General features: G+C 56.2%; 1 protein-coding gene across 2 annotated transcripts in view; it reads right to left on the bottom strand.

Annotated features, from left to right (window-relative positions):
• UNC13C (unc-13 homolog C) overlaps nucleotides 1-23,172 on the bottom strand; it is a 62,395-nt gene extending 39,223 nt beyond the window's left edge. The window contains exons 1-7 of one of the 2 annotated variants that reach the window (XM_078381132.1): nucleotides 20,035-23,172; nucleotides 13,635-13,657; nucleotides 12,835-12,896; nucleotides 10,091-10,169; nucleotides 5,999-6,073; nucleotides 3,975-4,194; nucleotides 2,772-2,999 (exon numbers count right to left, since the gene is read on the bottom strand). In XM_078381132.1, coding sequence (XP_078237258.1) covers nucleotides 2,772-2,999; nucleotides 3,975-4,194; nucleotides 5,999-6,073; nucleotides 10,091-10,169; nucleotides 12,835-12,896; nucleotides 13,635-13,657; nucleotides 20,035-23,008 — 3,661 coding nt within the window. In that variant the 5' untranslated portion in view covers nucleotides 23,009-23,172. The remainder of the gene's footprint in view (nucleotides 1-2,771; nucleotides 3,000-3,974; nucleotides 4,195-5,998; nucleotides 6,074-10,090; nucleotides 10,170-12,834; nucleotides 12,897-13,634; nucleotides 13,658-20,034) is intronic. The other variant, XM_078381131.1, reaches the window with a different exon arrangement.
• Between the last annotated feature and the right edge of the window lie 1,588 nt (nucleotides 23,173-24,760).

Genomic DNA, 24,760 nt, shown 5'->3' with positions numbered 1-24,760 from the left:
TCACCTGCCACCCCAGCTCCAGCAGAGCAAAGGGCTCTCGGGCCGAGGGGTAGCCCTTCCTTCCACAAACCGGGACAGCCTCTCTCAAGCCTCCCTCGCTCTCTCTCTCGGCCCACTTTGCAATCAGAAATGGGACCCCTCCCGCCCCGCCCCACTTGTTTCTCTCTTCTAGCCACCTCTGGCTGCAGTCCTCTCCCCCCACGTGTCCTAGAAATACACTGCTTTCTGGCTGCCCCCCGCCCCAGGGTCTGGCAAGCTGGTCATGGCTGACAGCAGCAGCAGCAGCAGCAGACAGACAGAGAGAGAGAGAGAGAGAGAGAGAGAGAGAGAGAGAGAGAGAGAGAGAGAGAGAGAGAGAGAGAGAGCTCTCCTGTAGCTGCCAGAATTTACAGACACAAATGTGTGTTTATGCTGCTGTAAATACAAGCGCTTGTCATTTGTCTCCTCCATGGCAATTCATAACTGCACCAATATCTCAGCCAAAATCATGCTGGGCCCACAAAATGCCAAGTGAAACAACTTCTCTCTCTCCCCCCCCCCCACACACACACTCAGAGAGAGAGAGAGAGAGAGAGAGAGAGAGAGAGAGAGAATGAGATCAGCCAAAAAGAATGTTTTATTTTCTGGCTGTGTCTCACTATAAGTATCATAACAGAAGTGCTTAATTAAGGTCCAGAAGTGTCACTAATAACAGGGGGAGAGCCTGCTCTCATTTGCTGACCACTGGGGGGGGGGTTGTCAGGGAGAGCGCCTGCCCCTCCCCATTTACAGAGTGGAATGAGGGAGGGGTTTTGTGCACCTTTTGCACAATATTTATTCTTAATTTTTGGCTTCAAATGTTTATATAGCCCCCAAGCAAGAATTCCTCTTCGCATGGCTTGCCAACATAAAACAGGACCGTCAATAAAATCACAGGCGTTACCATGAAGGCATGTGAAAGCACCACCAAAGCAATGTGTTAATATATTAGTATGATACCATGTTAAAACCATGTTCAGAGTCTGCAGAACAATCAAAGGCGAAGCACCTGGATCGTTGGGAGAGACGCTGCTGCTTCTTCTTCTTCTTCTTCCCCAGGTTCATCTCTCCCCACCACCACCACCCCCACCACCCCCACCACCGCTGCTGCTGCTGCCACTGCCTTCTAGGGACCTGCTGTGCAAGGTGGGGGGGGGCTGGGCTATGGCCACGAGGGGAGAGCCAGCGGAAGGCCCACCCTGGAGGTGGTCCCGGGGCCCGCCCACAGCGCTCCCTACCTGTCCATCTAAGGCTTCCCTCCTCCACAGAAATCAACTGCACTGCAAGGTCCTTGAAAATGTGGGGTCCCTTCCTCGGCCAAGACCCCTGCCTCCACAGTCCTTTACAGTAGGGGAAGGATGATCCTCCCAGCAGAGGCTTCCCAAGGACAGTGGGGGCCACAGAAACAGCTCAGCTGCCCCATCTGGACCTCTCCGGGAGGCCCTCCTGCTCCTCCTCCTCCGGGACTGAGGAAGGCTTGGACCCAAGCGCCTGCTGGAGGTCTCCCGGCAGAGGCCCAAAGGGACCCCCCCCCCCACCCCTGGGGAACCTGGGTGGAAAGCCACGCCCTCCTGCCAGGCGAAGCCTTCCAAGCCTCACTGCCCAACCTCTGCCCGGTCTCTTCCTCCTCCGGGTCCCAGGCTGGCCACTGACCTCCTTGCTGGGGATCAGGCGGGTTTCTGGGGGAGCTGAAAAGGGCCCCCACGGAGCTGGGGAGGCACGGCTTTCGAGACGGCCCCAAAGAGCCATCCGGCTTCCTAAAGACCAGGAGATCTATGACGGCATAAATTTCAGTGGCTGCCAGCGGAGTCACAGTAAATCTGCAAGGTCATTAAGGTGCCACACAAGATTCCTGGTTTGCTTGGCTGAGAGAGAGAGAGAGGGAGGGAGAGAAGGAGGGAGGGAGGGAGGGAGACGCCTGCTGCCCTCGCACGAGAGGGAGACGGCTCTCCATCAATCATACCGAGTATTTGCAAGGGGCGCCTGACGTTTGCCTGGCTGGGCAGCCACAATCCGAAGAAGAGGGGGGAGGAGGTTTAGAGGTGGCAGGAATTTTAAAAAGAGTCACGGGGGGGGGGGGGGGGAAACAGAGTGCTCCCAACCTGTTCAGCCAAAATTGATTCAACCCCCCCCCCCGCAAATGCCCTCTGCTAGAGGGGTGACCGTCAACTGGGGCCTGTGGGGGCAATAAAGGGGAGTCAGCCCCCTGGCCAAAGGGAGGGCCGAGGAGGGAACCAGGATCCCGACTGGCGCCAACGCTCCCCTGCAGGATGTTCTGAACGGCTGGAGGGTCCCCATGTAACCGGCATCCACGCGTTGCACCAGCTTCTGCTCCCCCAGCTGGCGTGGGGGGGGGCCCCGCCGGCGCCTGGTCCCTGGCAGGCGTGCAAAGGCCTTTTGCCTTCGGTCTTCTCCTGAACGTGGGCAGTCGGGGAGACGGGACATTTTCCTGTCTGCTGGGAAGCTCCTCAAGACACCCTCGGGTGCTGAAAAGGCACACACCGTTCAAAGCAGGCGTGCCCCTGCAGGTGGTCCAACTGGGAGGCAGAGGAACTCCCCACGGCCGGGTGTGAGATTGCTGAGGAACACACACGCACACACACTGAGATGAACCCCCTGCTCTGTTTCCTTCAGGGCCACCTGTCCCGCTCATAAAACCACTGATGAGGATGACAACCCCCCCCCCCGACCCCCGGCCAGGCAGGAACCCCAGGGCCAAAAGGAGCGCCTCCTCCTCCTCCTCCTCCTCTCACCTGTGATGGTGATTTTGGCCGACCACTTGGACGTCCCCTCCAAGACGCTCTGCTTGGCGGCCTTCATGTGCTGCACAAAGTCTTCCTTCGGGATCTGGAACACTTTCTGGATCAGCTCAAAGACCTCCGGCCGGTTCCTCTCTCGGATCTTCATCCGCTCCTTCATGGCGCTGATAATCGTCTGGGTTTTATCTTCCGCCCCGTGCTTGGAACTCTTTTCCGCGGCTCCTGGAGGGAGACGGGAGTCACCTGACTGGCCGCTTGGCTTGTGAAACAACCACAGCAGGGCAACAAATACGCACCCCTATTAGCTGCCTGCACAAGAAACAGTTCTAGAGACCGGCTTTGGCTACACTTTAGCCATTTTTCTGGCACTGGAGACAAAGTTTCCTTTACATAGTACAAATCAAATACAAAATAGCAATACAGGAAAATAAGATGCCCAAACAGTACACAACACCGGATCACAAACAAGATGCACACCCACCAGCTGCCACTTGACCCGAAACAAGAGGGGGAGCAAAGAGCACGGAAACCCCCCGCGCTAAGAGGTGCCAAGAAGACGGTGACCTCGGTGGCCAGCAGGCCTCTCTAAGGAAGGCAGTCCTTGCTGGGGGCAGGGGGGGGCTCCCTGGCAAGGCCCTTCTCTGGGATCCCCCCCTCCCTTCTTTGGCATTGTGGGCAGCTAGACGATGGGTTGGAGCGGGCACCTCTGAGTGAAGACCCTTCCCGGGCCTCAGGCCTTCCGTCTCCTCCTGCTTCGGGGCCAGAGTTTTGTTTCCGGGGTGCGGGGGGGGAGAATTAATGCCGAGAGGGGCTGAAGCACCCTGAGCCATGAGCAGGCTGTCCCACAGGGTGGGCGATCTTCTGCCCACGTAATAAAGAGGCTTGGGAAAGGGGGTCGGTTTGGGCGCGGAAGAAGATCTCTCCCCTCCCCAGAAGACCCCAAGAGGAGGGGGGCAGCTCTTGGATGGAGAAGACGGGGCGGAGGGAGCGCCACGATCCAGCGGTGAGTCTCGTATGCGCACCTGCTCATCCTCCCCCAGGGACAGCCGTCTTTGTGTGTGGATGGCCTGGCATCCCTACGCCTGGCATGCCCCCCTCCCAGAGAGCCCCCCCCCTCCCCCAGCTCTCCCCAGAAAGTCCCAGGGGTCCCCTTCCTGAAGGCCCAGGGGCACGCCCCCCCCCCACCCCGACACTCACTCTGCAGGCAGTCGGCGTTGAGCAGGTCCTGGCACTTCTCGTGGCACTTGACCCCACACTCCGTGCAGCGCATCCCCTGCCTTGCAATGCCCCAGAGGAGACCCTCGCACTCGTAGCAGTAGGTGGGGGCCGTGGCTGTCCACACCTCGAAGTAGTGGGGGGTGGTGGAGGACATGGGGTAGATGAGGGCCTGCAGGGTCTTCTTGAACACGTGCATTTTCTGGGGACGGGAGGAACAAGGCGGGCGCTCAAGAGAGATGCACAGAGGGGGTGAGGGGGTGGGGGCTTCAACGCCCACTCTCTGTGTGTGTTCCCCTCCCTGCTGTGAAACCTTTGGCACAAGGGCGACCTAAATGGGCCCACAAACTCTGGCGCACCTGCCCTCCCTCCCTCCCTCACCAGCCTGGCTTGGGCTCCCCCCCATCTCCTCCTCCTCCTCCTTGTGCCCCACCTGGCAGCATCATCTCCCACATTCATGCGCAGCAGCCCCACCCCTCCCCACAACTGCCTGGCTCTCTTGGAGCCTTTTCTGAGAGGCAGCGGAGCTGGAAGATGCCCCAGGATACCCTCCTCTTTCCTGGGCCAAGGGTGTAGGAGGGGATCATTTTGCCCTGGGCAGAGGCAGCCGAGGGCCAGGTAGTCAGGAAGCTTTGGGGTGGTGGTGGAAACGGTGGAAGCGGGGGTGCAGGTGGGGGGGGGACACATCCTCTGCCCCACGGGCCCCATCCTGCCTCCTGGGCTGCAGGCCAGGAGCAGCCCAGGAGAAAGCCACATATTCCCTCCATTCACATAGTAGCGTCCCACCACGCAACCCCTCCCTCGGCCAGGCCACACAGAGACAAAAATGCCCACAACGCAGCAGGGAAATTCAGAAAAGCCCCCCTGTGGCTGCCACCAGGAAGGGGTGTGGGTTCAGTGGGTTGGCCCGCCTTTGGTCTTTGGCCACGTCTGTCCTATGAGATGCCAGCCTCTCCCCCTCCAACCCCCCACCCCCAAGCACCACTCTGCACCAAAAGCAAGAGCGGGCTTTTCCACTGCCTTCCTTTCTTGGAAGATCTCAACCGTCAGGAAAAAGTCAGGGAGAGCTTGAGCTTAAAAAGGAAACGGAGATCCTCCTTGCCAAAGTCAGGAGCAAATAAAATTAGCCAGGGGAGAACAGTCGATACGGTGGCTTCGTGCCCAGGAATTTGTGACCTGGACTGCCGTGGGCCAGCCAGAGGCCCAAGGACGACCGCATCCCAACGAGCAGGTTGAGAGAAAAGGGGTCTCGTGTGTGTGTGTGTGTGTGTGTGTGTGTGTGTGTGTGTGTGTGTGTGTGTGTGAGAGAGAGAGAGAGAGAGAGAGAGAGAGAGAGAGAGAGAGAGAGAGAGAGAGAGAGAGAGAGAGAGAGAGAGATGGGGGATGCTGTGCCCACAAGTGACCAGGAATGGACCAAGCGGGGTGTGTGGGGGTGGCAGGAGGGGAGGAGGGTGGGGAGACGAGATCTCTACTCCTGATTTCTCACCACGGATGAGGAAATCACCACTGCTCAGAACTGTTCCTCTGCAGGAAAACTAGACACAAACGTCCGAAGCGGCCTTTGGACTCCCTCAAAAAGAGGGGAAATCTCTCCTGGACCTTCCGACACGTTGCTTCTGGATTCCTGCCTCTGATGCCCGCCCCATCTTGGGCACAGCTGGCTCCCCCTTGCCTTCCCCCCCCTGGTTTCCCCTCCATCCCCTCCTTGTCTAGGGCGCCAAGAGGGGCAGGCCTCGCTTGCACCCAGGGCTGAGGAGGCCATCGAGCTTGGGGGGCTGCTGTGGGGGGGGGGTTGGAGCCATCCCACTCTTTCGGCTTGACTGTCCTCTCAGGACGGTTGGGAAGAGAAGACGGGGAAGAAGCCCCGAGGGAGTCTGGCCCCCACCAGGAGCACCCCCACCCCCACACCCCTTTTTTGACCATTCAAGGAAGCAACCGCTGGCTCTGCAGAAACGGGCCACGCTCCAGGCCCTCGCCGGCCAGCTGGGGCCTTCCTGGCGACTTACCATCTCCTCGTTGTTCACAGATGTCTGGATAAGCATGGCCAGAGAAATCCCAGACTTCCGGGCAGCCAGCGTCTTCTGCAAAAAGCAGACCTTGCAGTGAGAAGAACAGGAACGCCAAGCAGGGCAAGAACGGGGGATTGGGGCCATTGTTTGGCCCTGGCAGGATACAGGGTTAGGGGTGTATGTGTGTGTGTGTGTGTGGGGGACACCTGAGGGAAGAGCTGGGCCTGTTTTCACTGCCCACTTAATGTTTCCTCAAAGGGGGGGGGCTCTTGCCAAACTCCTCAGGGCAGCATTTGGGATGGCCTGTAAAAACCTCTTCCCAGTTCTCTCATCCTGGCTGCTCAGGACTAGGATGAAAACGCTTTCATGGAAATAAGGAGGCCCAGCTTTTTCGGCCAAAGGGCTCTGGGCTGACCTCCTGCCGAATTCACAGCACGGCCTTCTTGCCTCTGGTCTTGCCGAAACCTCTCAGCCCAGCGACCTCCCAAAACTGCACTGGCTGAAAGGAGGCATTCAAGGGAAAGGCTCAGAAAGGAGCGTCCTCCCCCTCCTCCTCTCCCCCCTCCAAATCCCAGGTACCCCTCCATTCCTTTCTAGGGGCCCCCGGGGCCCCCCATCCTTGCCCCACCCTGCCTGCATGACTCTTGAAAATGGGAGGCCCCCGCCTTGCTAGTCCCCACGTGCCGGCCAGAGAGGCAGACTTTTGCCAAGCCTGGTTTCTGTCCTGGGACCTCTGCAGAATGACCAGCAGCCCCCCCCACCCCACCCCAGCCCCCCCACCCCGACCATGAGTAACCTCTGACGGCCTCCCCACCAGGACCCCTTTCACGGGGACGCTTCGGAAAGAGGCGAGCCTGCCCGCACAGGGCCACTCCAAGCACGGCCCAAAGCGCTCCCCTCCGCCTGCCCTTTGCCCCTCCCGCTGGAGCAGAAAAGGCAGCAGGCGAGGGCAAGGCGGGGGCTCCACGGACCAGCCTGGCCCCTCTTTCTGGCTCCCCCTCCCCCAAACAGGGCTGCCTGACACACGGGCCAGGTTCAGGATGTGCCGCAGGAAGTCCCACTGCCGGGATCAGCCTCCATGCAGTCAAAGTCTTTCCTCCCTCTGGGGCCTGAGTTCAAGACGTCCATCCCAGAAAGCCGGAGCGCGCACGGATGCTGGAGCCGCTGCTCCCCGGCTCTGCTCAGCTCATCCCATCGTGTACAGAAAGGGAAAGACTGGGAGACCCCAGGAGCCCTGAGGGAGGGGCTCAGGAAAGGGGGGGGCTTCCTCCTGCAGTGCGGAGCCAGAGTCGTGGGTGGCACCGTCGGCGGCTGAGCCTTGAAACCGTCACTTATCCTAATGAAATCATGCCATGCCCATTTCCTCCAGACGATCCTGCCTTCTGTGTTTCCCTTGACAATAGTTAAACTTACAGAAGGATGTAATATGATTAACTCTGTGAAACTAATTACGATGTACGAAAGAATCCATGCCATGGTCTTATTTGGCTTGCTTCATTATTGCAGTATGACAGCTAACAAATGAATCTCACCAGCAAACTCTACAGTTTAGCTAGTGCGTGTCACTAATTCATAATTAATTTCCTCAGCTAACCATTAGTACTGAAATAATTCTGTTTGCTTCTCAGCTTCCATCTTTCTTTTTTATTTCGATAAGTACAATATGTTCATGAAGAGAAATTAAACAGATAAACTTTTGCTTTGCCAAACAGTAAGAGAGGGGAAAAAAGCCAGCCGTGATTCAGTTTCCAAAATAAAGACTTTGCTGCCTGGCGTTCGTCCTCCCAACCACCCCACCTGCCCGAAGCCCCCTTGCTGGGATTCTCCAGGGCAGCGGAGAGCGCTGGGCGCCAGCCCACCCAGCGAACCCCTCGAGGGGGGCTGGCAAGGCCCTGCTGGGAGCTGCGGATGGGAGTCGCCCTCCACAGCCTCGGCGGCAAAGCAACCCTTTCCAGCCATCCTCTGCTCACCTGCCCAAAGGGCGGAGGGGGTCCTTCCCTCGGCCGGGATCAACTCCCGGGTACTCAAACGATGACAAAAAAAGAGAGAGCGGTCTGTCCTCCCCCAACTCAGATTCCTCTCCCCCCTCCCTCCCTGCACTGCTCAGCACTTGCCCCCTGAGCTCAGTGGAAACCCAGCTCGGGAACCTCGCCTCGGCTCGGCCTGGCAAAAGCACCAACACAGAAAGGGAGCCGACACAAAGGATCAGGCCAGCAGCAGCTGGTGGTGGTGGGGGGAAGTCCACTCTGTGCGCCCCACTCTGCCTCCCACCCTGCCACCGACCCTCTTCGGTCACCCACCCCACCCCCAGGACTGGCAGCAGAACAGAGACCAGCCAAGATCTCTCCCTCTCTCTCACGGGGGAAGAGAGGCAGGATTCCCGCTTCAAACCCTGGCTGTGAATGTGTCTCCAGCCACAAGGGTCAGAGGCTGAGCTTGAGCCCCACCTGGCTACCCGAGCCCCACACATGGGGGTCGTGGCCACTAAGGTTCCTCCTCCCATAGGGGCCGTTTGTGGACACCAGGCTCCTTCGACGCAGGCCGCCTAGCTGGGCCTTCTGGCCTTCCTGAGACCCCAGACAAGGGGCGAGTCCACCCCCCTCCCAGCATCTTTCAGCATCCGGAAGTGGACGGCCTCCACGCATCCAAAAGAACAGTGGAAGCTGCTCATTCATTTTTAATTCCAGTAAATAAATAAAGAAGCTCTTCCTCTCCTCATCAACTCATCTCCTTGTCCTCCGCTCAGGAAGTCCTGTGAGAGGTCTCACACGATGGTGAGGAATTAATATGCCATAAAGAAGGAAAAGGGGAATCCTGCGGCCCCCTCCTCCACGGGACGGCCCCCCTCGTCTTCCTTGCTCAGACGTCTGAATCGTGAGCAGGGGAGTTGACACCCACCTTCCTCGTTTCCCTTTCTGAGGCATCCTTTTGTGGAAGGACACCACGAAATCCTACTAAAGAATCTGTTAAGTACAGAGGAGGCCCCAGGGAGATCTTCCGGACTGCCACATACATAGGGGGCCACGGACGGAACAAATCACCCGTGGCAACACCTTCCGTGGCAACCAGCAGGGAACGTGCCACTGAATCTGCCCATTTCAGAGCTCTGCCATTCATCGTCTCTTTTGGAACAAGGTTTCAGTCCTATTTTGCAAACCCACTTAGCAGTAAAGTGCTGCTCACGATGAGGTATTTCTAATTTCCAGTGAATGGATGCTCTGGAATGGAGCTTTTCAGAAATACTAAAGATTAATTATGTCATTTGAAAACATCCATCAAGAAAAAAGCACTTACCATTGCCTGGAAAATCCAGCGTTGATGAGAAAGCAATGGGAGAAAGCGTTAATAGTCTGGCGAGACAAGGAGGATGACAGGCGGAGATTGATGCCACCCACTGGTGTCAAAACCCTGGCAGGGCCCAGCCGTGTCCCCCCATTTCCAAAAGATTCACCCGGGAAATTGGACTCATCCCTGGGGAAGGACGCTCAGGAGGAGGACGACAGCCTTCCATCCCTCTAACGAGCATCACAGAAATATAATTAGCGCAAAAGCAATGTTTGTACTACAGCAGTGGCTCCTGTTGTCAAATGTGTCAGTACACAGTGAAGGCGGCAGTATTTTCAGAATTCTTTGGGAGCCCTTTGGCAATGGCAGAGCAGGAAACTCCATTTATTACAGAGTTCTCAAAGAGCTGAATTACTGCACAGCCGCATCAAAGGCAGACCATCTTTGTGTGTGTGTGTGTGGGGGGGAGAGGGAATGGAGCAAAGTGGGGTGCACATTCCCTGGGAGTCAGGGGAATGTCCTGCAGCCGCCACCCACACCCACCCCCCGCTCATCTTTTTTTCTACCATGTCTCTCGGTTCTAGAGGGACCTTAAGCACTGCCAGCTGGGGCCGTGTCTCTGGATGGCCACATAATTCTGAGCCAGGCCACATCCAGGGAAGGGCCAAAGCCAGCTTCCTTTGGTGCCCTTTGCCCAGTCAGGGCCCCCAAAGGGAATGGAAAAGCATTGGGGAAACAAGACACCTGTCCTCACATGAATGCCAGCCCCCCGCCCCACTCCCCGGCATATGGGTCAGAACTCACCAAGTCTCGGACGATAGGGAACGACTTTTTGCGGCGCAGGTCTGGCATGCTGTCAATCCCATACAAGGCACTGTTGGGGCTGAAGCAGGGAGAAAATAGAGAGGGGACCAGATCAAGATCGAGGTGCTATCGACGGAACAAACAAACCATAAACCTGAACCAATAAAGAGGAAAACAAGAAATGCAGACACAACGGATTTTTTCTTTCTTTCTGAAAAACCATTGAAATCATGGAGCCCACTAAGCTTTTCTGTGCCCATTAAAAACAAAGCTCTGTGGAATGTGAGCAATGGTTTCTAGTGCCACCTAAGATTGTCTTAGCCCTTTCAGCAGAAGCATCACACTAGAAGCTGAGGCAACATTTTAAAAAAATCTGATTCTTTGATGTGCATGTCTCCCTGAGGCCCAGTTGCTGAATAAGCCGTTTGTCTTCTGCCACACGAACTCTCCTGTAATGCCGAAATCTCTTGCCCCATCCCACAGGCTGACAGCAAATGAGCAGAAGGCAAAGGGGGAAACTGGTCCTTCCCCACGCACCCTCACCGTGCTCTTCAGAGGAAGGGTGGGCATGACTCACAAGTGGACCCCTCGCCAGCTTACAGAGAGCAAGGGCTGGAAATCTGGCAGCCCCGGGCCCCCTGTGGCCCTACGGGGCCAATTCTGTAGCCTCCGGAGTGACCTGCTCTGCTTGCCTCCTGGGTGCCAGGGCCAGAGCCACGTGGAGTGCGGAGAGGGGCTCAGCCCCTCGGGTCTTTGCGAAACACGAAATGCCACTGGCACTTCTGTGCCACCACCTCAAGTTGTCTACCTGGCACTCTGGGGCCATCAAAAGCAGGGTTATTTCAAAAGGTCATGGTTTCAAAACATACACAGGATGCTGCCACTTGGCCTCCATGGGCTGTGCCCAAGGTGGCACAAACGTCCGGCCAAAGGTCCACTCAAAGTGGGCGGAGATGCCAAAGGAAGAGACCGGAGCAGACGGCTCAGGGTTCAGGATGTTGGGAAATTCAATTGCCACAATAACGTGGAGTGCAGGAGAAGACACCTTGTTCCCAGGCTGGCATGACGGCTTGGCACCCGAGGCACCATGCCCAGCTCAGCTGCCAGCAGGAACCGAGAGGTTCGTGGGACTGCCGTACATCAGTCTCTGCCCTGGCGGGAAGGCAGAAAGATGGACGTCTCTTCCCTGCCTTCTCCCCCAACCCATCTGACACCTGGTGACCCCCAGGAAGTGTAAGTCTATCCAGACAAACAACAAACAACAAAACACCCCAACAGTTAGTCTTGGAAGTACTATGCGTTTTTTTTTAATTTTTGCATTTTTTTTTTGTCTGGACGTTCTTCCACAAACTAAAACAGTTACTCCTGTGGAAACAAGAAGGGTTGATGCAAGTTTCTCTTCCTATATGACACAGCTAAATCAGAGCAGATGTGGAGGGATATTGCCCCCACTGCTTGGCAGCCCCCACCCAGAAAAACCAGCAGGGAAGGAGGGGGGCTTTGCGCAGAGTGAGACCTGTTCAGGAAACACGTTCCTAATGCCATGAATTTTTGCTCAGCCACACCCAGCAATTCCCCCTCCTGCCCCAATCCATCAGGATTTCCAGCTGACGTGGTAATTCTGATTATCTTCCTCCATTGGGTAACCTGAATATTCCCTGAGAACCGGGAGAGACACTAAACCCCACCAAATGCCCTGGGATGGAGCCGGCGGCAGCAGACGCTGCCTCTGAGAATGCTTAACAGGGTTTCCACAAAAGGGATTAATGGCGCTTTAACAGCAGCCAAAAATATCAGTTTCTGCTCCCCTGTAGCAGAGCAACCCTTGTCGTATCATGTTAAGCCTCTGCTAAGAAGCTGCCTCAAGATGCTGCCGGACAGGGTTGGGCTGGGAAGGGGATCAGGCAGGTGTGGGACCTGATCCTGCACGCTTGCGGAAGCAGGAACCCGGGCAGGCTCACTGTCAAAAGGTCCGCTACGTACAGCGAGAAGAAGACTGGGAAGAGAAGTGTGAAACCATGTTTGTTTACCGCTCCTTGTCGGTTATGCTACCCATTTGCATTTTATATTAGCGAGTCTAAGTCTGGGATTATTCCGTGTCACTTTGTGATGCAAGCAGGGACCTGAGCGAGAGGCCTGCCGTTTGGGTCTGATCCAGGCTAGGGCTGGCAAAGGCGCTGCAACGGTGGAGCCCAAGATGGACGGCTGCCCAAGACCTGTCCGGAGAGTCCACCCCCGCCCTCATGGAGTGGCCCAAGTGGAGCTTCCAGGCCTTTCCAGCGAGAGCGGTTTGGGCCTCTGGGACAGAGGGGGGCAGGGGACGGGACTCGTGACCCTGCCTGGAAAGCTCCCAAGGTGGGGTCCTTCTCCACTGAGATGCCCCAAAAAGCCAACCTTTGCTGGTCTCCCTTCTCCCTCCCCCTCCCCACCCCTCCCCCCATGGAGATGGCCAGGAGAACACGGCTATGAAAGACAGGTGTCTGCCTTCTCAAACTGGGAGACAAGGCAGCACCACTAACAGGAGAGAGGAAGCATCCTGATTCCCAGCCCCCCCCCCCCTCCGGGTGGCTCAGCCAGAGTCCGGGAATGCTCAGGCTGATGCCTCCTCAGATGCCAGTCCCCACGGAGACGACATCAAGGAAACCCTACAGCGCCCAGCGAGGGCAAACAGGGGTGGCACAAGCAAAGGCGGGAGGCCAAAATACGCAGGCCCTCGTCTGCGGCCGGGCTGGGGCGGTACTCACCCGACGAAGGCCTGGATGGCCAGCTTGGATGCCTCCAAGGGCCCCCCGCCCTTGATGCGAGCCTTGAAGGGGGAAGAAGGAGAAGAAGAAGGGGGGTTAGTTGGCAGGCACAAGCCGGGTTGGGGGGCAAGCAGGCAGACAAGGTGCGCCACAGACAGAACACCTGGATGGAAAAGCTAAGCCGGGCCAGCTCCGCGCCAAAGCTACAGCCCTTCTCTGGGTCAAGAAGACAAGGACGACAACACCAACACAGCAACATCCAGCATTTAGAGAGCCCCCCCACCCCACCCCACACAAACACCCTGGCCAGCCGGTTAGCTGCCCGGCTGTGCGTCCCCTCTCCCCCCGCAGAGACAACTTCCCCTTAAACCCTGGGGTGCAAGCGGCGGCAGGTGGCCAAGGCTGGGGGGGTTGGTTTCCTCCCCACCCCCCGCACCCCCACCCCCAGATACATCCGGGACAGCAAAACTAGAGACCTGCCTGCCTGGCGAGGGCCACTCCCCTGAGCTGGCACAACTTAGGAGACACGTCAGAGAACCACAACAGTGGAGTGTGTGGGGCAGGGCAGGGCGGGGGGGGGGGATAAGGAGCCTGCATATCAGTGGGAGGTAGCTGGAGGGGGGATGACAAGGGGGTGGGGGCGCCGGCGAGTGGGGAGAAGCATGGAAAGCCAAGGGAAGAGGGGAACATGCGCATCTCACAAGTCAAACGCGGGGAGGGGGGCCCCACCAGGTCAACTGAGTCACAAACACAGGCCCACAAAATACACAACCCTTAAAAGAAAAAGGCGATGCGGGAACCTTTTCATCCACAGAACTGCTATCTGAAAGAGAATCAGGAGAAGAGGGGGGCACACAGGTTAGATCCAAGAGTCCTCGAGAAAAGGCGCACAGCTCCGACGCAAACCTTCCCATCCTAGCGAGAGCGGCCCAGGCTTCGGAAGGGGGCGGTGGGGGGCTGTGGAGGGTGGGCAGTGGGGGAGCCACGGCTGGGCTAACCTTTGGGAGCCCAAGCCCAACTAAGCAGAACGTGGCACCCTCACGTCTTCTCCCCCACTTCCCACCCCCACCCTGCAACCCTGAGGGCATGCATTGGATAGCAGAGGCAGCTGGTGGCCGGGGCAGGCCCCCATCCTTAGCTCTCTGGCCACGTGTGGCAAGACCGAGGCTATCACGTGGCCTGGAAAGAAGCCAAACCAAATCAGGCACCAAACAATCTGTTGTGAAGACTCAAGAAAGAAGCAGCAAAGGAGGTATGTGTGTGTGTGTGTGGGGGGGTCCTGAGTGGGCCTTGGCCTCTGTGCCCCACAAGAGAGAGTCCTGTGAGCTCCTTCCTCCCCCCCCCGCCCCCCATGACTGCTTTCATACAGACAGATAGAAAAGCCAGCGATGCCGGCCGAGATTCTCTCAGGCCGCCCGCTTGCTCTGCAGATGCCAATTGCGTCTCTCCTGAAGGCCCCGGCCTTCCCAGGTGAAATATCCGGGGGGGGGGGGACACCATCACTGGGGTCCCCTCGGCTTTGCTCCCCTTGCGATTTCCACAATGCTGTGGCCCATCAACCGGGAGGGGCTCCAGCGGACAGAGGAGACTCTCAGGAGAGCCTTTTTGGGGTGGCAGCTGGCGGGAGCCAGGCAAGGTGCTGTGTGGGCTCTCTGTGGGCCCCCCTCACATCTCCGTGGGGCGATGCCAGCCCTGCCCCCATGGCCACCCTTTTCCCTGCCCCACCTCTGCCCCGGAAGACGGTCAGGCAGGCCGAGGAGCCACAGGGCAACCCTAAAGCCCACGTCCAGCCACTTAAGACAATTCGCGGAATTAAAGGCCTAACCCTGCAGCCCAGCAGACCGAGCCTCCAAAGGCTCGAGTGGATGCCGGCGGGGCTTCGGAAGGGGGCCTTCCACACGTGGGCCGCCACGGCAGGGGGAGACCCTCTTCCGTGGAAGGCACACATTCCCTCTCTCTGCCTGGGGCTCCACCGGCACCCTCAAGACCTTGAACACAGGCTGGAAGTCCGTGGGCAGCCCCTCCCCGCCCCCGGCCTTCCCTTTAACAGGGGTGTAATGTGGTTCCAATCCGAGGACAGCTGTTCCAGCTGCCGGCCAGCTGCTCTCTCTTCGGGACGGCCCCCAAAGGGCAGCCCCAGGTAAAGGGCAATGGAATCCCCAGGCACAGAAACCGCGAACCACCAAGCAGAATTATCCTTGCTCATCAAAGGGCCTTTTTAAAAGACAGGGTGACTCCAGACGAGGCCTGGGTTCAAATTCCTGCTCTGCCATGGAACTGGTAAAGCCACTCCTTAAACATCTCGCTTACCCTGTAAAAGCCCTTTCAGGATTGCTATAAATCAGCTCCACCTTGAGGGCACATCAACCCCCCCTCCCAGTCCCCCAGCAAAGTTCCTGCCTTTTGGCTTTTGTCCCCGGGGTGACGCTGGACCAAGGCATGGGGAGCCATTCGGTGGCCAATGGAGTCTCTGGCGAGGAAGAGGAAGCCTGGCATGTTCCCAAGCTAGGCACGGACTCCTTTCTGGGTGGGTGGGTGGGTGGGCGGGCGGTCTGGCTGAAGCCACGGAGGGCCATTTCCCCCCCCACCCCCCCACCCCCACCATTTATACCAAGCTCCTCTCGTTTGGGGCCTAGAGGCGGACAGGCTGCCTGGTAAAGCGGATGGCCAAACTCTCCAACAAAGTACAATACTACCAGTAATTAATGCAAGTCTTTGTCAATTGTCGAGATGTACTGTAATAATTAACCTCTTTCTCTGGGCTGCGTAAGGAAATTCACTCAATTATAACAGCTTAATTAAAACAGAAGTGATAGAATTGTACAGTGATAATTAACAAGTGATGCTGGTGGGGGGAGGGGGATGGATAATAACACCTGGACTTTCAAGTAAGGGGCCACTGAAAACGAGGCCTCCTCAGGCGAGGCTCCTTAGCAAATCTCCCACAGGGTTTGGAAATGACTCGCGAGGCGTCCTGTGTCAAAAAAAAAACCCCATGAAGCGACACATTGTAGGCTTTAAATGAGGGCAGCACACACACACACACACACACACACACACACACACACACACACACACACACACACACACACACACACACACACACACACACACACACACACACACACACACACACACACACACACACACACACACACACACACACACACACACACACAGCCGCTGCTCTCAGGGCTGGTCACTGGCTAAGGTGGAAGCGACTCTGGGAACGTGCCTGGGAGGGGGGGCAGGGAGTGGGGGGGGCAGGGGTAGGTGACATCCTTACACACAGAAAACTGGCTACAAAGCTCAGCCTCCCTCCAACCCCCCCCCCCCCCGCCCAGCCAGCCTGTCCGCTCCCAGCCTAGACTCTTGACTGGCACTGTGCCCACGGAACGCGAATGGTTCCTCCTCGGCAAGAGCCGGGCTGCCAGGGTGGCGGCAGAGAGAGCCAGCTGAGGGGATCAGGACCCCTTCCACCTCCTCTGCCAGGAAATCCTGAGGAGAGGGCATCCTGGCAGGGAGGCACAGGCCTGGTGGAGATGGGAGCCTCCCTGCGTGGGCATGGGGGGGGGGACATGGCCTGAGGATCCGGCCGCCCCGCCCCAGCGAATGACACCCCCCCCTTAGATGCTGGCCAGCTGGTGGCTTCTTTCCCTCCTGGCCGTCCGGGAAGGGAGGCAGCAGCTCCGTTCCCTTGCTCGCCTCCTCTCCTGGCAATGGCAGACATTTGGTGAGACCGGGTCGGTGGGAAGGAACGGACAGTTGGATTTTAAGAATTCTCTAATTAGTGGCTGATTGCTAGGAGGTAGGAATGAAAAGGTAACGAGAAAGGCACCCAAATCAGTCCTAACGGCACAAAGGAAGCCAGGCGGAAATAATAGGAGTCTAAAATTATCACTCTGCGGAGCAGCCACCGAGGAAGGCAGCTTTGCCTGGAGGCCGTGCGGTTGCCTGGAGCAGCCGAGGAGGAGGAGGCAGCGGCCTCGTTGTTGTCGATGCTCCACGCGGGGAAGGCGGCCATCAAGGAGGTCCGCGTCTCTGATCCGGAGAGGGCTAGCTGGAAATCTGGAGTGGTGGAGGGGAGGGATGAAACACAGGTGCCGGTCGCTGGAGAGCAAAAAGGGGGGGGGAGCAGGGAAGCCAGCCTGGCCCCGGACCATTGCCCTGCTTCCCTTGGGCCAGAGACAGAGTCCCCCCCCCCCGTTCCTCTGGGTGCCAGGCCACTCCGGGATGTGTGTGTGTGATTGGGAATTACTGCCCCAAGGAGCAGCCTTGGGCTTTGGGATTCCTGAAGATCATCTCATGCTCCATCTTTCAGCCCATGGAAGGTCCCATCCCCCCCACCCACTCCCCAGGCTGGGGAAGGGGCGTTATTTGGGGTCAAAAACAACTTTTACATCTCATACTTTATTTTTTGTCTGATTGTGTTTTTTTTAATTAATCGTGCTGCTGGGAATTTGGAATATTTTAGATATATTGTTTATGTTTATGTCTGTTGTTAATGCCCTGAGTAATGCTTTCAACTAAGTCAGGTGATGAATGAATGAACGACCGAACGAATGAATTTCTCTTAGGAGGCATGAGCCAAAAAGTCCTCCCTCCCTCCCTCCATAATTTACAGAGCGCCATCCAGGAGAAGGCTGACACATGAAGGACCCTCAGGATTCTACTGCAATGGAAATATCTCAAGAGGAAGCCTGACGGGGGGGGGGAGAGGACTGTCCCGTGGTGCAGCAGCTGGCCTGAGAGAGGCACCCAAAGCCAGGCCCCCAAAGGCTCAAAGCCCCTTCCCCACATAGATCCCAGAGGCTTTCCTGCATCTCTTTTGGGGCCCCTGTGAGGCTACTTCACCCTGTGCTTCAGCAGCCCACCCACCGTTTCAGGAAATGGAGATGCTTGTAGCCTCCCATGCAAAAGTGGGGGGGGGGCATCACGTCGGATGTCCCTCAGGCTCACCTTCCACAAATCCTCACTACTGTATCTGCGAGCCAAGAACAGCGCCACAGGATAAAAACGGATTTTAACTCTCTAATGTCATTACCTGGCTATTACTGGAAAACCAGTTACAGGGGTATGTGTGTGGAGGGGGGAGGCTTCCTAATGAAGAAACCAAGTCTGGCTGCCTGAAAAGTTTCCACTCAGGGGGCCAGAAGTGGAAGGGCCTTCTTCCACTCCTATATCAAGAGTGACCAGCCTGCTTGCTTCCCCTCCTGCTCCTCGTTACACCTGTTCTGGGATCTGGAGGACTTATTCTAAAGAAGAAGATGACCGTCCAGTTCAGCAAACAAAGCCAGCCAGAAATATCTTCAGGGCTCCACCTAAGAATTCACATATTCTTTGGATTATATGAGCCATAATATTTGCATAATTTTTAACATTATTGTATGTTATTCAATTGAATGCAAGCCACCTTTCCCAAACAAATTACCTCCCCCCCCCGGGTGGTCAATAATATATCAAGATTATACAAGAACAACAAAAATTAAGGCATTGGTGGTATGCACCACCTCACTCAGAGGAAACAGACGCATAACAGTCAGCAGCAGAGAAAACAAGCCCACTAAAAGATCAGCCGCAGGTGAAGCAGAAACAAATTATTCTAACTCATTCAAAACCCAGCTGTAATGAACAGACCTTGAAGGCCCTCCAGAAAGCAAAGAGGGGCAGGGCCCAGGCCGTTCCATGGGGACAACGCGCCAGGGTCCTGCACGGAGGTCCCCCCCCCCGCCATGCTCCTGCTTGCTATGAGCAGAGCGGCTCTTGTCGGCTGACCTGAGAGTAGGGCCTCCCACCCAGTGCTGGGCTTAGAGTCTCAGCTATGTGGAAGGCGCTTCGGGCTCTAGACGTGATGCCTAGACCCTTCGACTGGGCTCATACATAGCCAAAGAGGCAGCCAACAGAGCGGGCACTGAACAGCTGGGATGGGATCCAAATGCTGAGTTCCTGTCAGGATGGGGGCCATGGGAAGCAGCACCAATTCCAGATTGCCCTGATTGATGGACGACCAGCTCCTCAGCTGTTTGCTCATTTCAAACAGTCTATAAGGGCAGCCTCACATAAAGTGCATTGCAGGAGTGTAGCACAGATGCACCTGGGGTCTACGTCACTGCTTTTACAAATGACAATGCCTTTGTGTTTCACCCTAGCTCCATAGAACCACCCTGAGGACCTACAGGCTGAAATCCTGGTGTAACCTGGGATTATGGAGGCGGTAGCTTTAACTGCACCAAGATGGAAGTCCTATTCACACAAAAAGCAAAAACGGATACACCGCAGGCACACTTGGTGCCACTGATCATGACCGGAACTGTTCAATCAATGATGTAACTGAACAGGGCCATCCTCGTTGCTTGGGCATAACAACCAGCAAATTCACGTAAACATAACTTGAACTTACATGAAGACAACGAGGATTCTGGCCACTATGTAAACCCACAAATGCAAGAGCAGGTGATACCTTTATTAGACCACTAAAAAACGAACATACAGCAAGCTTTCATGGGTAGAATCCATTTCTTCAGGCTATGCACCAATTTTTTATGGATAGTGCAGAAACCTCACCCAAGATTTCATGGCAAGAAGAGCTGGGTGGAATATTCCAGCAGTGCTACCAGGGGCAGGGCTCAAGACCAACCCCTCCTCCCCCCCCCCCCGGGGCTATTTGCAGCCAGCTTTTGAACTCATGTCTTGGAAGCAGGCCTGGCACAGACACCTGTCATGAATGTTTGAGACAATTTTTCTGCACCTTCCATGAGCTATTGGTGCATGACCTGAAGAAGTGGAGTTTACCCATGAAAATAGATTTTTTTTAATGGCCCAATAAAGGTATTGCCTCCTCTTGCATTTGTGTAATTGCCCTTTTCCTAATTTTTTTTATGGACGATGCAAACCCATTCTCACTTTAGCACAGAGCTTGATGCATTAAAAATAAATCACAACTGTTTGATTCACAAGACACTTAAGCAAAAACAACAGTGTCTTTGGGCTTAATTGAATTGTGGATCAACTTCCATGACGGGCCACATTTGGTTCTGGCCCCGGATTCTGGGATGGAATCCCGGCCCTCTTCTTCATGGAGCTAAAAGGAGTTTCTACCACACCCCTCGTCCTAAAGGAGAAAAAAACGGGCACCTACAAAATCCACCTTGGGCCGTGGCCGCGGGGCTCACCGCTGCCCTTGCTGCTTCTAAGCCCTACCTCCAGCCAGGATCCTCTCCTCCAGTTCACTCATCTGCTTCTTGTAGGCTCTCAGAGCAGCTTCTTTGAAGGACGGCCGCACCCTCTTTTTCACGGGTGTCTCGACAGGAACCTCTGGGAAATTCTGGTTTTCATCTTCGCCTCCTTCCTCTCTGGTTTCTACAGTCACCTCATCCGCAAATTCCATCATGTCATTGTCACCAACCACCAGGCTTTCGAAGCAGCCCTCGGGCGTCCCGTCTTGCGAGAAGGCGTACGGGCTCTCGTACGGGGTCTGCTCAGGCTCATCCTCCGGGATTTCTTCCTCCAACTCACTGGCACTGGTTCTGTTTTCCAGTTTAGCGAGAACCTGCTCCATAACTTCCACATAATCTGTTTCATTCTCCCCAACAGGCTCGCTGTAGTCTTCCTCGTCGTCAGCTCTGTAATAATACGGCTCTGTGTAAACGTCCGAGTCGAGGGTGGTGCTGGACTCGTTCGCCGTTGACGGCGACAAAGTTCGAAACCTCCCCATGAAAGACGACCCGCTCTCTTCACCCCCGCTGAGGCTCTGGGCGCTTTTATTCCACACCACCTCCAAGGCCGACCGCGCCCTCTGCAGAGTGTTCCCAAATTTAGGAAAGCTGAACGTCTTGTCGGACAGGTCGATGCTGAGCCGGCTGTGCCAGGACTTGGGAGGGGCTTCCTCCGAGTTATCGCTGGGCAGTTCGCTCTGGCTTCGGTACATTGTCGGCACCCTGTTCTGGTTCTGGTACAGGGTGCTGGCATTCATCTCCTGGTAGTCATCATACTGGCCGGTCCACGGGCTCTGTTTTTCGCTGTCAAGACCCTTATCAGAAGCGGAGTTGTTCATGGCAAAATCATCATTCTCTGCATCGTACTGGGCATCAGACATTTGGCCGTAGTCTACCTGTTGGTCAGAAGAGCTGCTCAGGTCATAGGTCAGCATGTCTTGGGTGGATGAGTCTAACCCCAGATCTGTGTCTTGCTCCATTGGGTTCCATGGGGAAAAGTCACCTTCCAAGGAGACCTGAGAGTTGCTGTAATGACTCTGGTCTCCAGAGACGCACATGAGCCCATTGCTGACTCCACTGTCAGCCGCTTCTGCGTTCCCACCGTCGTCCCCCACTCTGTAAAGGCTCCCATCTTCTTGATTGGATGCCTGTTCTTGAGACTCAGCACACCAGCTGGATCGGTTATCCTGCGTTCGCTGCCACAGTTCTCGATCAGAGAAAGATAAAAGGGAGCTGCCACTGGTTCTACCAAAACACGGATTCTCTGAAAAATCTTCAGAGTATGACTGGCAGAGCTTAGAAAAATCAGATTCTGAGCGGCTGAGCTTCAAGGTGGCAAAGTCGTTCTGTGACTGCCAGAGAGAGTGGGCGGTGGAGTAGCCGCCAGCCGTGGGCTCCTCCCGTGGACCCTCAGTTTTGGGGCACTCTCGGCTGTAGCTGACTTTACTTGAGGGGCTGTTGCCCTCGGAAGCTCCCTTCTGGACTCGGGTGTCCAAAGGTTCCTCCCGAGCCTTGGCAGGACTTCTTTTCATCTGGGGCGCCGATTTGGAAATCTTTGCATAACTATTGCAGTTTATATCTGACTCCAGTTCTCTGTCACTGCTGTCGGGAGACTCCCAGTCATGCTTCTTAGCTTTGGGGTCAACAGCCAGCAGCTTCCTGTCCATACTTTCGTATGTCTGTGAGGAAGGCAGAGTCCGCTCTTTCTTTTCCCTGGCATCGTGAGGGAGAATATCAGTGGAAATCCCAATCCCAGTGCCTTTGAGCTTGTAAGACTTTTTCAGAACTAAATCTCTCTGCTGTGGCGTCTCGAAGTAAACCAGGATGGGGCGGGGCTTCGCACCGGGGCACTCCCGGGGCTGCCCCATCCGGTGTGCCACTTCTATTTTGACAGAATTCTGTGCCTCTGGAAACCCCATTTTCTCCACCAAAGTTCTGTACACCACATGCTCAAGGTTTTCAAACTTCTCCTCGGGCACGTTTAAAAACCTAAGGCCGGTTTTGCTCCCCGAGTGCCCGATCCGCTTGATATAATCGTGTATGTCCCGCGTCTCCCTCCTGGACTGCACGAAACCTGTCCGCAGCTGCTCAATCTCACTCTGCACGATCTCCACGCTGCTGGAGATCTCGTCAATGGACTGCTTCAGGGCGTTGACGTGGCCCCGCAGTTCCGAGAGCTCCGTCTCGATCTGGCTGATGCCCTGAAGCTCCTTGAAGATCATCTCCATCACGTCGTGGGTTTGGCTGATGCAGCCTGTCGAGCTGAAGCCCGGCTCGAGGGTGCTGGACTTCTGCGGGCGGGCCGTCCGGTCCAGCGACTTGCTCCGCAGGCCCCAGGACCTCTTCCAGGTGCTCAGCTCCGAGTCGGAGGAGACACACTCCTGGCTCTTCTTCCATTTCCGCAACTTCCGCAGCGCCCCCAGCTTCAGGCTGTGCAGGGTGCGCTCCCCGTCCGAGCTGCCGTCAGAAGGGGCGAGGCTGCTCACGCTCTTGCGGTTGCGCCTCACCGGCATGGCGTGGGAGGAAAGTTCCCGGCTGCTGCTCAGGCCCGTGGTTTCGGCACTCAGGGGCTCCGAAAAGGAGCTCTCGGTGGAAGACACGTCCGGAGGAGGAGGAGCGTCATGCTTGTGGGCTAGGAGAACACTCTTCTGGAGCCCATTGGCGATTGCGACCCGGTAGCTGAACGTGGGGGAGAGGGAGAACTCTTGGCTGCCCCCGTCAGCGTCCCTCGACAAGTGGCGGGCGGAGGAGCGCTTGGCGATCTTCTTCACGGTGCTCCTCAAAGCGCTGGAGAGCTTAGGGCTCTTTGCTTGGGCCAGATCGTGGGCAGGATCGGGCTCCTTGTTGCTTTGGCAACTCTCTTTCTTCTTTGTACTGTTTCCCAATTTCTTTGTAAACATTCCTCTGTAGATCTTATAGATGCAGGAAGAGATCAGACTCTGGAAGAGAGCAGACACCATGGAGAGCAATCCTGGCGAATCCCTTCCCACTAGAACGGGGATGTTTTCGATCCTTGAGAAAGTCTGGTCACTTTCAGCATGGTTAGGAGGCAGGGGTGGAGGCGGTGGCGGCAGCAGCAGAAGCACCCCCCTGCTGAGTGATGCAAGGCCCTTGAGAGGGGTATGGGCTCATCCTGGCTGCTGCCAAGGTTTCTGAGTCACCCAAAGGCCCATTGGAAGGTGAGCAGTCCCCAACTCCTGAAGGAAGCCTGTGGATAAGTCAGGCTCTGGCTTGGCTTCCCGTCACTCTCCACCACATCTAGGAGATAAAGAAAGAAAGAAAGAATGAATGAATGAGTAGGGCTTCCGAACCCAGACTCATTATTTCATGTAGAGCCCAAAAGGCAACTAACACTTTTCATGCAATGCTAAAACCATGGAGTCGGAAGGGGCCTCTAATAAGGCCATCGAGTCCAAGCTCCTGCTCAAGGCAGGAATCCGTCAAAGCATATCTGAAAGAAGGTTGTCCAGTTCTCTCCTGAACGCCTCCAGCATTGCACCTAAGACGTTGCAAAGTATTTTAAAAATCAGAAGGTTTGCTCTGCATATAAAAAGAGGCAGCATGATCTTGCGAAAGTACCTGCGGGCATATACTCTGTTGAGCTGGAACCAACTTCTAGTGGCACTGCCAGTGCTTTTCAGGTCAGTGAGACATTTAAGAAGTGGTTTTACCACCAGCCCCCCCCCCCACCTCCCACCACCAGGGAGTCTCCACGGCCAGGCAGGGATCCAAGCCCTCCAAGTCTGCCAAGTCTGAGTCCACCGCTCTCTCTGCTCCACCACACTGGGGATCTGCTGGATTTTAAAAAGTTTCCCAGGAAATGCATGCAGCGTAGAGGTGAAAAGAGGTCGCGCAGACGCCCTCAGCCCTCTCAGGGCACAACCCTCGGCCACGGAGTCCTCCTGGAGGAGACACGCAAAATCCAGTAGGCGTTCAAAACGACTGCTCGCAAGTAAGTGCTCTGTGGTGGTGCGCTCACGCATTCATGGGCACACGCTTCATAGCTTTATCTGCTTTGCTACCTGACACCAGGAATGTTCAGACCCCAGGAGATCCCTATGCGAATTCTGGTAGCCCCCCCCTCCTCCTCCTCTTCTGCCTTCCTCCCCTCTGCTTAGAGATTCCAGTAGTTCAGCTGTTCCAACCCTTTGCGTCAGCCAGAATGAGTGCAACAAAGGAGTATTTCCTGTAGCAACACACTGACGTGCACAATGCAAGAGGTGGTTATGCAATGTACGGTACAGCCACAGAGTTTGCAAGAAGGCCTTTCAAATCCATCAGAAAGCCAGAGTTTGGTCCCTACTTTTTTTTGAGGGGGGGAGGGAGCTGACTCTTCCACAAAACGAGGGGAGACCCCCTTCCTAGAGTTCTGAAGGGAGTCAAAGCTGAGCCCGAGGGACAAAAGGGCAGGTGTGAGCCTGGGGTCGGAAGAGGGGAACATGAGTGTGGATGGCAGCACCGCAGCGGGGGCCCAGAGGGCGGAGGGCACCCCTGGGTATGTTCCTCTGTGCTGAGGTAGGTCAGGGTCCCATGGGCTCCCCTCCGCCAGAGCTCCTCTGCTGGTCTGGGTCTCCATGTGCTCCCAAAGGAGTCCCATCAGACGAGCCACCTGGTTCCTCCTCAGCCCCCACTGGAGCTGGCTGATGGCACCCAGACCCCCGGAGCCAAGCCCCCCCCCTGCTTGTCCTCCGATCTGATGGCTCAAAGCAGCA

This window comes from Pogona vitticeps, chromosome 12 (genome assembly GCF_051106095.1).
Source record: "Pogona vitticeps strain Pit_001003342236 chromosome 12, PviZW2.1, whole genome shotgun sequence".
NCBI lineage: Eukaryota > Metazoa > Chordata > Lepidosauria > Squamata > Agamidae > Pogona > Pogona vitticeps.
The sequence above is the reverse complement of the archived record's forward strand: the minus strand, read 5'-3'. Positions and strand labels throughout refer to the sequence as shown.